This window comes from Typopeltis vanoorti, chromosome 20 (genome assembly GCF_054136105.1).
Source record: "Typopeltis vanoorti isolate ZY-2024b chromosome 20, IOZ_Tvanoo_1.0, whole genome shotgun sequence".
In the NCBI taxonomy this organism is placed as follows: Eukaryota; Metazoa; Arthropoda; class Arachnida; order Uropygi; family Thelyphonidae; genus Typopeltis; species Typopeltis vanoorti.
In genome coordinates, this window is record NC_143568.1 from 71,451,385 (window position 1) to 71,467,891 (window position 16,507).

At 32.8% G+C, this 16,507-nt stretch overlaps 1 protein-coding gene across 7 annotated transcripts in view; it reads right to left on the reverse strand.

Annotated features, from left to right (window-relative positions):
* Positions 1-16,507, reverse strand: part of LOC150095554 (latrophilin Cirl-like) — a 232,380-nt gene that overhangs the window by 84,997 nt on the left and 130,876 nt on the right. For all 7 annotated transcript variants that reach the window (XM_090410733.1, XM_090410737.1, XM_090410739.1 and 4 more), the window contains exons 5-9: positions 14,975-15,265; positions 9,411-9,557; positions 8,169-8,272; positions 7,412-7,603; positions 5,293-5,476 (exon numbers count right to left, since the gene is read on the reverse strand). In XM_090410733.1, the coding sequence (XP_090266859.1) occupies positions 5,293-5,476; positions 7,412-7,603; positions 8,169-8,272; positions 9,411-9,557; positions 14,975-15,265 (918 nt within the window). The remainder of the gene's footprint in view (positions 1-5,292; positions 5,477-7,411; positions 7,604-8,168; positions 8,273-9,410; positions 9,558-14,974; positions 15,266-16,507) is intronic.

A 16,507-nucleotide genomic window follows, 5' to 3' on the forward strand; every position in this document is an offset into this window, starting at 1 on the left:
TAGCAGAAATGTGTGAAGAGAAAGAGGCGCAGTTTGTTAATGTGTGGAACGAGTTTGAAGGAAGAACTGAACTATATAAGTGTGACGGACTGCATGTGAATGGTTTTGGTGTGAATCGTTTGGTGAGACTGCTGCTGGAAAGGAGAGCAATGAGTGCAGAGAATGAATCTGAGCAAGTAAGAAGTGATGTGAAAGAGCAGGAGAGTAAGGAAGTAGAGATTGAAGTGGTGCTTATGAATAAAAAAAAATGGGTAGCATGATTGTAGAGAATGAGAGAACAAGTGTGCAAGACAAACAGGGAAATGAGGAGATTCAGAGTGGACAGGGAAACACAGCATGAGAAATGTTGATGTTCCAAGAGGTGAATGCAAGTGTAGACAAAAAAGGAAGGGGATGACCTGGAATGTAGGAAAAACAGTTGGATTTGAAGAAGATTCTCAGATGAGTAAGGAGAAAAAGAAATGACTCAAGGAAAGTATGGAGAAGTCACATCTAATAAGTGGTATCAGTGAAACTTGTTATAGATCCAGTTGTTATATTTGTATGTGAATGCTAGAAGTATCAGAAACAAGGGAAATGAAATGGTTGCATTGATTGAATTCATTCACCAAAAAATTGTTGGAATAAGTGAGGCATGGCTGGATAAGGATGACATCCTAACAGGAACAGAGACAGAAAAGTATGATGTATTTCACGAAAATAGAAAGGGTAAAAAAAAAAGGATGGTGAAGTGCTATTGATGATAGAAAGAGTTATATCCATATAAGGGGGAAATAGTAGTAGAATGAAATACTTTGTTGGATGTTGCTGTAGAGGGTAATATGGAGGGCAGTGACTATGAAATGTATGAGCAAATTAGCCAAGCAAATGGAAAGAGGGTGATTGTTATGGGTGATTTTAATTATGGCAATATAGACTGGGATAATGAGACAGCAAGTGGAAGTAAAGAAAATGAGTTTGAGTTTTTGAGGGACAATTACCTCAGGCAGTATGTAACAGAGAGCACACAAGGATTGAGGGTCTTGGATTTGATCATTTGATCATCAGAGGGTATTATTATAAATTAGGTGTCAAATCTCCCTCCAGTTGGTGAGAGTGACGATGACGTGATTACTTGAGTTGTTGCCAACCATGTAAGGATTTCTGTAAGGAAAGGGTATATGTGGAACTACAAGGCTGGTGATTATGAGAAGCTCAGGCAATAGCTTGCAGCTGTTGCATGGAATGAGGATTTGGGTAGAAAGGAAATCAATGCTGCTTGGGTGATATCCAAGAACTCTAGTAGAAGCAATGTCTAAATGTACCCCAAAGGTCAGAAGGTTAAATAAGGTAGGTGTGAAATGGATGAATAAAGAGATTAAGCAGCAATACAGAGAAAAAAGGCATTATGGAGGCAACATAAGAGGAGTGGTAATAATCATTCCATGAAGAATACAAACAGGCAAGGATGCGACTAGGTTGGCAAGGATAAAAGTTCAGTATGAACAGCAGCTAGCTAATGAAGGGGGGAAAAAAAATCCTAGGATATGTAGCCAGCAAAAATAAGAATGATTATGGTAGGAGCACTGGTTGGAGAAAATGATATAAGGACAACTACTGCAGAGGATGGATATAGTTGAGATATTTAATGAGAAGTTCATTAAGGTCTTTCATCCTTGTGAGTTTGAAAGCAGTGGATGATGAGGTGGAGAGACTGATTGTGAATGAGAAAGAAGTATATGGGGAATCAAGCAAATTTGATATTAATAAGGCTGGAGGGCTGGATGACATATCACTACATATTTTGAAGAAATGTGCCAGGGAGTTGACATCTGCCTTTACATATTTATTTAATATTAGTCTTACACTGAGTCAAGTTCCAAAGGAGTGGAAGGAAAGCAAGATTGTACCCCTTCATAAAGGAGGTGACAGAATTCCAGCATCAAATTATAGACCCCCAATCAGATGTTGTGGTTAAAGTGTTGGAAAGGCTGGTGAGAATCAGAATTAGGTTGACAACAATGGTATTATCTTTGATGGACAGCACAGATTTGCTAAAGGGAGGTCATGTTTTAGTAAACAACTTACTTATTGCAATAAGGTGACAGCAGCACTGGACATGGCAAATAGATACACAGTAATATACTTGGACTTTGCAAAGGCTTTTGATAGATTACCACATAAGTTCATAGTCAAACTAGAGCGTGGATATTAGATTAGTGCATTGGATTGTAGTGTATTCAATTATAGTGCACTGATAGGTATCAACAAGTTGTGTATGCAATAAAAACAATATATAAAACCATTAAAGTCTCATGCACATGAGTGGCAGTCATCCTCATACACTATTTTAACACCATTAAACGTTTTTGAGGTGAATTTTCCTGGTTTAATAAAATATTATCATTGGTTGTTCCATTTTGAAATTTTTGACATAAGGCACTAACACTGTCTCACTCAAACATCTACACAAGAACTAATAAACCTATGACAAATGATCATTGAAACACTAGCAACTAAAATGATATTACTATTTTTCACAATTCTATTTACAGTGTGCTGGTAAAAAATTATCTCATTATCTAAGAGGCGTTGTGTATTTATTATTTAAGTTTGTTTCACATATCCATTCTCCAAGATTCTCCACTCATATACCAAACGTTTATTACAAAATCTCCTGTAAATGTAAACTCTCGTATTATGAACAGCCTGGTGAATCAGCATCCATAACAGAGAAAAGCACAGAGATTACTCATTAATTAATATATATATATATATATATATATATCAATATATATATATATATATATTAATTAATGAGTAATCTCTGTAATAATGAGTAATATATATATATATATATATATATATATATATATATATATATATATATATATATATATATATATATATATACAGGGTGTTCGGGATAAATTTGACAGTTTCGTAAGGAAAAAGAAAATCTTCTTTGTATCTATTAAATTTAATGAATTGACAAAAAAACATTACAGGCAGAGTTAATTACAATACTATCAACAAGATTTACTCAAAATAACCACCATCAGCATCGATCACAGCTTCAATTCTGCTTCGGAACCTCGAACAAGCTGATGCTACAGTCTCCCTGGGAAGGGCCGCAAAAACTGTTTTAATTTTATCCATTAACTGGGCTTTTGTATTACTGGAAGTGCGATTGGTGTCTTTTTCAACTGCGCCCCATACAAAATAATCCATGGGGTTAAGGTCTGGGGAGTTTGGAGGCCAAACATTTGGACTGGTGAAGTCGTAGAAATTTTCAGACAACCATTTTTGACTTTTCCCAGAGGTGTGGCAAGGGGCCGAATCCTGCTGCCATACATACGGCCTACCATTGGCTACCCTTGTTATCCAGGGCTTGACTACAGTTAGCAACTCCACGAACAAAGCCCGAATTCCAATGCCAGGGTTCTTCAACACCTGTTCCTGCAGATTTGCGAGGAATTCTGCTGTACGAACGCAATCAGATCGTCTGCTAGGGATCTTTCTTCTTGCTACATCCTCGTAGTCACCATTGCAAGTCTCTAGTTCATGCCTGATTGTTTTTACTGTATTCAGGGAGCATTGGGCAGCAGTCGTAATATCCTTATTTTGATGGCGGGCACGAATCATCATGATACAAGTTATTCTCTTCCATGATTCAGGTGGGTTCCAGCTATCCATCCTTTCTGACATCTTGTATATGAATGAAGAAGGGTCCAAACTTTTAAATGAAGAGAAGTGTGTGTTAATACATGTAACTTACGGAAAAATATAATTAATTATAAATATGTCAAATTTATCCCGAACACCCTGTATATATATATATATATTAAAGCACAGAAAAAGTGTGATGGCAAACAATGCACTGGACACCCTACAGGGTTAAATAAGAACAAAACCACCTTAGAAAAGAAATTTCCGCCACCTTAAAAAATCTCTTTCTTTTCAAAAAATTAAAGCTTTTTCTGGAAGCTTCTTATGCTATGAAAAGCACCCTAAACCTTAAATTTGGTCTGAAAAAAAAAAAAAAAAAATAGCAAAGATTATCTTGCAGAAAAAAGAAAGAATAAAAGAAAAGCAACAAGTAGCCACCCCTTGAGTTTTGTAATGGGAATACCATTTCAGTTTTGTATGTGATTGCAATCACATTGTAATCTGTATAGTGAGTGATTAGAAATATGGATATTTAAAATCAATTTGTCATGTAAATATTCACTGTAGAATTATTAAGAAAGTTTTTTGCAATACTACTGGTTTACTTTTAAATTCTGGCTTTATTTGAGATTGTTTCAATATCCATAGCTTCAGCTTTCTGTCACTTTTTTTCTTGCCACATTTATCTTCTACACACACACACACCTTAAAACTAGCTATAAGAAGCCTATGATCTCCATCTAAAGCAACTGAAGGCAAAACTTTCATATCCATGACCTCCTTGCTCCATTCTTTATCAAGGATGAAATAATCTATTACTAATTTATGCTCACCATCCCAGCTATATTTTGTAATTCTATGGTTTTGTTTTTCTGAAACCAGCTGTTTCCAATTTTAAGATCATATCTAATGCAAAAATTTAATAACCTTTGTCCTTCTTCATTTCTTTGATCAAAATCAAATAGGCCCAAATTTTTTTTCCACTCCTGTTCTTTCTTCTCCAACCTGTGCATTAATATCTCCTAAAACAATTCATATTCTGAATAACACCCTCTAAATGTTCCTCAAATAATGTCTTTTCCTCCATTTATAAACCTTGCTGTGGCGCATATACCTGGATCAGTGAGATTTGTTTATCATTACTTTCAAATACAAGACTCATTATTCTATCACTAATTCCATCCTACTCTGAGTGTCATTTACCGCTTTACTAATGATAAAAGTGACATTTTTTTTTATTGTTTTGTTTTCAGAGTCTCCTCTTAAATTCTTTCTCCTTTGTTTTTTTCCATTTTATCTTACTCAAAACATCTAATTTCCTCTCCATCATAACATCTGCTAACTCCTCCTCTTTACCTATAAGTGTTAATATGCTGAGTGTTCCTATTCTCACTTACATATAATTGCCTTAGATAATTTTATTTTTTGCTATTACTAAGCTCTGCAAATGTTTTTAAATACTGTTGGCAGAAAACAGTGGCATAAGAAAAGTGATAAAAAAAAAAGTTCTGGTTGAGTGGATAAGCATTACCAATACCTCATTCAAAAAAGTTGTTGCTGACAGAAAAATTTAAGAATAATAAAGAACTGACTTCTGATAACAGTGCATTATGAAATATAAAACATATTTGTATTGCTACTTACAGATTTGTGGATGAACTCTGAGGAAATGACTCTCTTGGTTTGTAGTATCTGCCATCAATAATGCATTTTGTTCAAGGCTCGACAATAAAGCTGATGCAGCCTGCCATTTCTGTGAATGGGAAAGATCATTCCATGCTTCATTTTGGAAATCATCTAGAAGACTGCTGCCAACGTCAATCACAGACTACAAGAATGAAATAGAGGAATTAAAATTAATAAAAAAAATCTGAAAATTTATAAAATAAAATTAAGATAAAGAATGAAACACTTCTTATAATGATGAAAGGGAGGGAATGAAAAACAAAAAGTAATGCTTAAAGTCTAATACACATCCCTCTAGCAGTTCATTCTTATAGTATTCCAGAAGTTAAACCTAAGATGTAAGCAAGTGGAAAAGATTAGTTTAATCTTGATGTTAGCTTAGATGTCACTCTTCACACAAACTACAGAACTCCTAAATGATATATTCCATTCAATCTTTAGACTGGGTAAGAAAGGAATTAGGAAAGATGAAGCAACAGCAGAGAAAAGTGGGATGAAAGAGGCATGAGGTGAGCTCTTTTTTTTTTGTTTGTTTGTTATATCAACCTTGCACATGAGGAGCTGCAAAAAGGCTTAAAAATAATGAAAAAATGACTTCTGATAAGTGTATTGCCAAATGCAAACATTTCATTGTACCTTTACTTATAGATCTGTGGGTAAACTCTAAGGAAATGACTCTCTTGATCTGTAGTATCTGCCATCAGTAATGCATTTCGTTCAAGGCTCAACAATAAAGTTGATGCAGCCTGCATTTTTATAAATGGGGTAAAAACATTCTTCAGTTTTTTACAGGCCTAAAGGAAAACTGAGGGATGATGGTGGCTGATTTAGTAGAACAGAATATGAAGATAACTATAGAAAAGGCATAATACAAAAGCAAAATGTCCATGAGAAAGTGACTGGAGCAAGTCAGTGAGGGGGGGGGGGGAGATGTCATCTATGAACTGGATCAAGTGCTTTTAGAGAGCTATCTGGGTGCACACCACTCTGCCAATAAGAAAACAACACTAATATTCTAAAGTGGAACAGATAAGGGAATTTATATAGGTAGCAGCTGTACAGGCAAGCAGCAGTGCTTTAAACAGAAAATAACAGCAAGAATTTTGAAAGCAGAGGAGGATATTCGATATATAGAACACATGTGTTCCATATCAAATATGAAACCTCACTTCAATATCGAACACATAAGTGTGTTCCATATCAAAGTATGGAATAGAAATCATACTTAAGATACTGCTTGTAAGATCATAAAGTTTGAGCACTACAAAGCTTATCAAATGAAGAAGAAGAATGAAGCATACTACAATCAGCATAATTATGGATAGGATTTGGGGATAGTGAGAGAAGGACATTTATATATAGAAGGATTAATGTACATAGCTCCAGCATTAGTGGATATATCTGAACTGAGGAAACAATCCATGACCAGAGAAAATTGATAGCACAATTTAAAGAATGGAAGGTAGACAATAAAATAACTTGGCAATCAGGCCTCTGTATGTGACAACCAATCAAGAACAATCATGAATTTTTCCAAACTTTCCATGGCTTACATCTAAATTTAGGTGGTGATAGCTAGGAGAATATAATAGAATGAACATGGTGATACTGATGGTCATTAATTAATTAATTTGAAGGGTCTTAAGCTGGTGAGGAAGATGACTATTGGAAGATGATAAGTTTATGTAATTTAAAAAAGAATTGCTAGAAGTGAAAAAGAAGACTGAGAGTTACTACAGTATGCAAGAAGTGAGTGGAAAATAGCTAAATAAAAAGTAGAATCTAGGAGACTGCAGGTAACTAAGTGTGCTGCAGGAATCCATGCTTTGGATGTTGTTTAATTTGTACATTAATAATATTTGGGATGGTGGATATTTAATATCTGTAGACATTGAAAATATATGCCAGTTCAGTGTTGCCAAGTATAATGTTACTCATTTCGACTTTAATAGTTACAAGCTGCGCATTACTTGGAAGGATTGCACTGAAAGAAACTGTTTACTCGTGAAATGTTTTTATTTTAGAAAGAGTACAAAAAACACTGTCTCTGCTACGTGTAAAATTATAATCAACATACCTGAACCAATTCTTTAACAACTTGACGTCTTTGTTTATTATGATGGAATTCAATTATCCGTTGTCCCATCTGCTCTACTAATCTACTGAGAATATTTATAATTGGCAAAATATCACCTCCATATAACGTCTTGGTTCTGGCCATTAATTCAAGATCAGTACCAATACTAACAACTGAATCACCATGTTGGAGCTTTAAAAAAAATATGAAAACTTCTCTATCATAAATTATACACACACAAAAAAATGTTTACTCTTTCAATTAAGGTCTGTCTTAAACTAGTAACATAATATACCTCATTAATCACTCAAAATTAAGTGAGGTGCGTACGGTTCTTAACATGCAACTCAAAAATATGAGTCTTCAATTGACTCTTTTTAATGAAAAATTGCAATAAAACTTCTTTCTCAAGAAATGCCAATATTCAGAGTGCATTATGTTAGTTTTAGCAAGGAGCAAACTTTGTTTTAGATTAAACTTTACAGATGCTGACAATATAATTTAAGACTTCTATATCTATAGGATACTACTGAGTTTCAATTTTAGAATTTAAAAGTAATGCATAGTAAAACTATTCACTTTAATAATAAGCTTTGTTACTATTTTATTTTTTAAACTGGCAGAATTTAACTGATTTGCTTTTAAAAAGCTACTTGTCCATAATACTTTTACACAACACACAATATTTCTTTTTTTTTTACATATTATTACATATTACTTTTCCAGAAGTTATTAATATTTTATTTTCATTACTTACTCTGTTTTCTAAGCTAGTAACCCAAAGAGATTTACAGTTGCTTAGATCAGGATGATCTGGTTTCCACTGTATACGAATAAGATCACACTTCCATTTTGCTTCACCTTTAACACAAACAATAAAGTATTTTATATTTCTTTTTCATAAATTGCTAACTGCAACAAAATAAGTTAAGGAAGAATTTTAGTTGTATTCCACTTGAGAGAATCATGGAGTTGTAAAAATCTCACATAAATGTTTTGTTTATTATGTTCATTTTTTTTATAGTTTATATGATGTGAGAATTTTATCTAATGAACAATATGTTTTGTTATGTGATTTGTTATTCATTATTGCAATTATATGGTTAGCATTCTTGGAACTGCCATGTGGTTAAACAGTGGCAATATAAAATCATTTACTTGTGGTTGTAAGTAAATAAACTTGTTTACCAAACATTGTAATTCTTAAGAAATAATGTAGAAATGTTGAACATATAAAATAAATTATGTTGTTTGTATCAAAAGTCCTGATCAGTTCTCTGCACTCACACCAATAAGGTAACTTAAATTCCATTTGACTTTAAAAGAAAATTTAAAGACGTCAACTGGATAATAAAAGTTTTCAAATTTGTATGATTTGTGATCCAACTAAGGAAATGTAAAGCAGAAATTAGATCATTTTGTGTGACATTCTTATAATGGCTGACAACATAAGTTCAACAGTAACTGTGCAAACAGTCCTCCATCAAGAATAAATAAATCAATAGCGAAGTGTGGTTTAAATTGCCTAGAGGACAATAAAGCTTAAAAATACTGGTAAATAAAAAATCAAGAACATATGTTGAGTGATTAGAATTAGGTATTCTCAGAAGACTATCAATTTGTGTGAAACCAATAAGGGAAACTGGAGTGGTGATGATTAATATTTTAAAGAAAAAATGACAATTAAAAAAAGTTCAGAACAAATGATCACATTAGAAGAGCAATGAAAACAATAATGAAGTAAAGAAATTTTTATTCAAATAAAAATCAAAAAGATCAAAAATATAACTATAACTATAGCTACAGTCTCAAGTAAAAGAAAAAAAAAATACCTCTATAAATCCAAACTATTATATCAAGGCTAGGTGACATTTTTAAAATTGGCATGCAATTTAAATCAATTTTAAAATTCATTACTTCAGACACTGTAAATTATTTGATTTTGAAATCATATAACAATTATCTTGTCTGTGCGGGGGGGAGGGGGATCTCTAATTACCTTTAGATCCACCAGGACAGTTCTGTCTAGCTATTTCTCCATTTTTAGTCCAATTCCACATCATGTTACGAAACCGAATTGGCCGACAAAATAAGTCCAAGTTTTGTGTTGTAGTCTGGATATTAGATTCTTTAGTTGGCAAAGATGCTGAATGAAAATTAATTAACAATAAATTTGATTAAAATATTTAAATGTGCTCTATTTTCATATTCAGTGTAAAACTGCTAATAAATTAACAGTAAATAAAGAAATCAAATTAAATCATTATTTTACATCCATTTTACACAAGAACAGATTTATTTTATTTAATGCACAGAGCAAAATAAAAGAGAATTAGGATAACATTTGAAAAGCAATGCAACACCTACGCATTGCTAGGTGTTCCACTTGTATTCATGCTGGCACTACTTTTTTTTTATGATGATCCTACGCATGAAAGGTTACAAGACCTATAACATTAAACTACAGTGCAATGTGTGGACAAGTGATTAAGGAGAAAAATGTACCCTATTGATATGTTTCTTAAAGAGTGGGAGGTTATTACTAAAGTGGGAAAAGAATATGGGAGAGACAGTTCTAAAGAATAGAGGAGGATGGAATGAAGGAAGCTGATAAGAAGTTAGTTCAGTGTGTTCGAAACTGGACTGTGTATGGGTGTTGGCCAGTGACTGCTCTAGTTCTTACATGGTTAAAAGAAAGTAGAGGAATAGTAGCAGCCAATTCTGAGGAATTATGTACCTATACAAAAGTCACAGTGTTGAAACGAGCACCTATGATAAAGTGACTGAAGGGAGTCTGTGAGGGAAAGGTTGTTTATTAAGCAGATTACCCTCTTCTGAATATCATCAAGAATTCTTGGGTGCTCCACCCCAAATGTGGGAACAGTACTCCAAAGTTGGTCAAATCTGAGATATATATTAGAAGTTGAATGGAAGAGAAGTAATGTTTAGAACAGAAAGAACATTAAACTTTTTAATGGCTAAGGAAGCTATGTAAATAATATATTTGTGAAAGGATAAACTGGATGTGACAGTCAACCAATAAGAGAAAGTTGATCTTGAAAGGAAACTGGAACATTATCAAAAATGAGAGGGAATGAGGTAGGATTTTTCTTGCAGGTAATAAGGCAGGTTTGAATTTTTTGGCATTGAAATTTATTACGTTGTCTTCACCCCATTTCTGGATGTTGAGGAGGTCAGTGTTCAAGTCACTGGTTATGAAAGATCTTGGGGCATCTAATATTAGGTACTGCAGGATTTATTGAATGAGGAAGAGGAATGAAGAGTAATGCAAATTTCAGTAATTTTTAGATTTTTACATATATTTGAAGCAGATATTGAAATTCGTGAACACTTTTTGATGTTTTTAACAACTAATGACACTACTGGTAAAGGTATATATGAAAATATAAAATCACTTTTGAATAAATTAAATCTTAAATTGTCAGATTGTAGAGGGCAAGGGTATGATAATGGAGCGAATATGAAAGGAGTATATAAGGGAGTCCGTGCTTACATTTTAAATGAAAACAAAAAGGCATTTTATACTCCTTGCACTTGTCATAATTTAAATTTGATTTTAGGGGATGTCGCAAAATCAATTATAGCAATCAATTTTTTTAATGTTATACAAAAAATATATACATTATTTGCTGCCTCAACTTCATGTTGGGACATATTAAAGAAATTTGTTAAACAATTAACTCCAAAACCGTTATGTGATAAAAGATGGGAATGTAGAATAGAATGAGTTAGAGCTGTACGTTTTAAAATTCCAGAATTTTTAAATGCATTAAAAGAATTATTTAAAATTGCATCAGATAATACTATCAAAGTAGAAGTGGTTTCAATATATGAACAAATAGATTCATTTGAGTTTATACTAAGCCTTGTAATTTGGTATGAGCTTTTGTCAAAAGTTAATTTAGTAAGTAAAGTATTACAAAATGCAAAAATTCCCATAGACATAGCAGCTAAGCATATTAAAGAGTTAGTGCAGTAAACTTTGAAGAGCAGAGAATATCAGGATTTCATAGCTGTTTTGAGATTGCTAAAGAAGTCAAATCTATTAGAAATAGAAATTAAATGTAAAGAAAGTCGAGTACATCGAAGAAAAGTATTTTTTGATTATGAAACGCCTGATGAATCACACATAGGTAATAACAAAGGTAATTTTAGGATAAATTTCTTTTTTGTAATTTTAGATACTGCTCTACAATTTGTCAAACAAAGATTTGAATTGTATGAAATTCACCAAAAACCATTTGGATTTCTTTATGATATATGAAATTAATAAGAAAAATGACAGAAAATGAATTAAAATTTTGCTGCAAGCAGCTGTATCAAAAATTAAATACAGATATTGATGAATCTGAATTTTACAATGAATTAATTATTTTTAGAAATAGTTCCAGAAGATGCACCCATTAATATTTTAAAATTCATAATTGCAAATAATTTGTCGGATATTTATCCAAATATTACTAAGACATTTAAAATATTATTGACCAGTCCAGTTATGGTCGCATCAACAGAAAGGTCATTTTTCAAATTAAAATTAATAAAATACCTATTTGCGATCTTCTATGTCTCAAGAACGTTCATCGTCCCTGGCAATAATATCTATAGAGCATGAAATTGCAAAAAATTTGAATTTTGATAGCGTTATAAATGATTTTATTGATAAGCGCATTAGGTTAAATAAAATTTAATATATTAAGATTTCTTTTAAATCGTATAAGTTGTTATACATATATTTCTTTCTTTATAGTAAAAATGGATTTTTTTCATATTTTTATGTTATTATTTTTATTATTAAATAAATTGTTCTGACGTATTTATATGATAATGTGGACTTACATAATAAAATAATATATCATGTACATACAAACACATTTATTTTTTAACTAATTTTTAATTTTTTCCCTTTACTTAAATTGATGCTAAAGAGCATACTTGTTTATTTATGTGTATAAATATTTTTCATATTTGATTTAACTAATTAATTAACAAGATATTCTTCCATTTAAAATTTCCATAAATGTTACTAACTTTCAGGGGCCCCGCTTTTCCATTTCACACAGGGCCCCGCAAAATGTAGAAACGGGCCTGTGGATAGATGACAGTAGAATATGATAGTTTGTATAGGCGATACAGAATGGGTGTCAGTTCTAGAGCACAACTGGCAGAATACCATCTCAACCAAGAGCCTTATTAGTCTCATTAATCTTGATACTAATAAGGCTCTTGGTTGAGATGGTATTCTGCCAGTTGTGCTCTAGAACTGACACCCATTCTGTATCATTCTGTATGTCCTTTTGGCAAAAGTTCAGACAAGGCATGCAGTGGGCAGTTTGCGAAGTACAGGGGGTGATTTGCTTTGGTCTTCCATGCAGGAGTTGGAGGAAAAAACTGATGCCAAGAGGTCTGCCTTTTCCTTGGGCGAGGTTATCATGATGTCATCAGGATGCAAGAGAGGTGGCAACAGGGAGCACAGAAGTGACACCCAACAACCTTAGCAAGGGACCAGAAAGTTGACTACCAGTTGAGCAGGAGGCAAGTTTATTGCATTTCATTCTTATGAAGTCTGCTTTGGAATTGATAACTTTTTTTACATGTTTCTGACTATTGTGTAAGCTGAATGAGAAGCTAGAGTTTTTAATTTAAGCCACTGAACATAAGCTGCATTTTTATCATCGATGACAGAGGCACATTTTCTTGAAAACCAGAGCTTGGATATGGGTTAGGGGTTGGCAGTGGAGTGGGGAATGAAGGCTCTCATTCCAGTGAGGATTATTTTGGTTATTAGTTCAGGGCAGGTTTGGATCAGGAGAGCAAAAGCAGTAATCTGACCATGGAAAAGCAGCATAAAAATTCCAGAGGTCATCCCAGTTGGCATAATTATAGTGCCAAAGGGTACAAGGCTGAGATTGGCTGGGAGGAGGATACTTTGTCCAAACTGGTAGATCTACAGCTGTTCCCCAATGATGAACATCTCAATTATGTTAAATTCCGTGAACTGGAACAGTCTGAACATTGGAGAACATACTATCCCCACTAAACATTGAGTCCTCTAGGATAAGACAATAATCTGTCACAAAAGCTTCTCTCTCTCTTTCTCTCACACACACATAGAATGTTTAGACAAATAAAGTCATGAACTTCTGCTTTCCTGTCAACATCTGAACAGAAATGGAATGAAGTTATCCCTCTTATGGGAAATAGTTCTTCTCCATATATCCTACAATGTGCAATATCTTAAAAAATATATATCTGGTTTAAAATTATGTTAAGGACCTACCTTGATATTATTTTAGACCATGCCACTCTGTGTTATGTGCATGTAACTGACATATTTTTATTGTTGAGTCTTCCAGCTGTCTATTCTGCCTGTTTAATCTAAAATTCATAGTGAAGATGCTCTTGATACTAGAGTGAAAATTTTGTGATAAATAAAATTATCACATAAGTCATTCTGTTGTTGTTATTTATTTAATCAACTAATGTATGTCTGTCAACATGTACCTTCTGCTCAGTTTGTATCCTGCAGGCTGTAAAACCAAAGGGGACAGGGAGTCTCCATCTCTGTATGCAACTGGCTAATTTACCTTCAATTCAAAAATCTCACTGAGCTTTGCACATTCTAGATGGGATTGCAACCCATAACTTTCTAATTATAGATTATCATCAGTAGTTATCAAATGAGCAATGAAGCTCTAAAATTCTGAATGCTCCGATTAAATAACTTCTGTGTATTAATTATATTTCTCCCATTCATTATTAGCACGGCCAGTTATGTGATTATTTTCTTGTTTAAATTAATTCTATTTTAACCAGAAAATTTTGTAGATATCCATTTTTCTTGAAGTTAAATTTAAATTTGGACAAAACTACAAGTAATTTTCTATGGTTTAAAAAAAAAAAATATATATATATATATATATATATATATATATATATATATATCAAGTAGATTCTAATAACCGCTTACAATTGACTCTCATTGTAGAAAACTTGTGAAAACAAGAACAGTTTGTTATAGGGAACAGTTTGCTAGGGTGAAATTCCTTCAGAATAACATTGTGCTATGGATTGGTTGGTTGTGATTTTTTATAGAGAGCAAGTTTGTTAAACTTTCTATAGTAAGAGTTGACTGTAATATATACAATCAACAGTTCTAATCTTGTCAAGCGTTACCTGTATTAAATCAAATAATTTTGTGTTAATTCTTCAAATGTAGATTCAACCCACAAAAGAAGGGGAAAGGTAGGATGATTTTGCAATTTTGATTTCAAACATCAGACATTATAAACTGATATTTATATATACTAAAAGACTGATGTACTATTCAAAAAAATTCTTAAATTTCAAATGCCTTTTATGTATGATTATGATATTCTTAAAAGATTAAAACTTAAGATTTACATAATATTTCAAATTGCCATTAAATAAATCACTACAACAAACTCATAGGAACCAAAGGAATAGTTTGCTCTAGTGAATTTTCTTTAGAATAGGAGAGGAAAAAAGGTTTACAGTGCAGTGAATTCAAATATAATCCATTACCTGGAGGAACACTAGTGTCTTTAACTGATGGTTTTTCTGGAGTTTCAGACACAAAAATAACATTGGAAACTGATACTACTTCTGGAGTATAAATTGCCTGAGAAACAGATGTAGTTGCTGATGTGGTTGAAGAAGTGGTACTAGAAAGAATGGAGGTGGCTGTTGTAGAAGTAGTGGAGGCAGGAGTCAATCGTCTATTAACTGGTGTAGTTGGTGTGCTGCTGGAAGATGGTGGAATAGGAGAAGGAACTATGATAGGTGGAGGCTGTCGAACAGATGATGTTGTTGACTCTGGAATATAAATTTAGTGTTTAAGAATTACAAAAAATTTAGGGTTAAATCCTCACTAACAGAATAACTATATATTTACAACAGAAATTAACACTAATAGGTTTGTTAAATTTAGCAACAATTTTGAATAAATCAATGATTTCTTCAAATTAATATCATTATTATTATTCAATTATTCTTATCTCCTTTCCTCCAACACATGCATTTAAATACTAAAAAAGTGAAATCACCAACTGTCTAATGCCTTCCTCTTTCATCCAATGTATCCAAGAGAGCCATGTTGTCCTGGCTACAATGGATGGAAGTATTTAAGTATTTCAATATTTGAACTGCATGGTAAGAATGATTTATTATTATGCATCATGAAATTCACTAATTGTCACTAGTGTTTAACACTTTCATTGCCAAGCTGAAAATTGGAATTTCGTGTGGTGGCCAAATTTTTTTTTTTTTTAATTTAGTTAGCGACGTCCACGCGATAACACGTGATCGGCCGACCGGTGAGAACTTGCATCACGCGATATCGCGTGATTGGCAATGAACATGTTAACAGAGCAAATCACTATAGAGACCACTTTATGATATCGACAATGAAAGATGATTAAGTTAATTTGTCTTTGCTTCAGAAAATAAGATGAGACTGCCTTATAAACTGGAATATCAATTTGAAAGACAGCCCTCACAGCAGAGAAGAATAACATTATAACATGCAGATAATGCTCCAGATGGCAACATAGCATGGTGCACTAACCATATATTTTAGCAAAACGACACTTTCAGAAAAATGTATTGAAAATGTTCCATAATAATAGAAAATCCAGATCCTTTTACTGTGGAAATTAGGCATTTGGGAATTGCAGAGTTCAGTGTGCTGTATATATATGCATTCATCCATTTAAAAAAGAGAGAGAGAGAGAAGACTAACTTTGTAAAGCCATGCAACATTTTCCACCACTTTTCATAAGTCAGTTGCTATTTGAAATGCAATATTGAATATTCAAAAAAAAATTGCTAACAGAAGTGACTAAACATCTTGTGTTGAGTAATTATCTGATCCTATGAACTTCTCTTCTGGATGATACCATTTCGGATAATACCAGGTGCTCTTGTGACATATACTTAACTTTGAAAACAGACTACTTGAAAGATCCCTCTTTATCAAATAAACAGATAAACCCTCTCACAGACATACAGAATTATAAGAACTAACTTTGCTCACCTATTCCACAAAACCTTTTCATA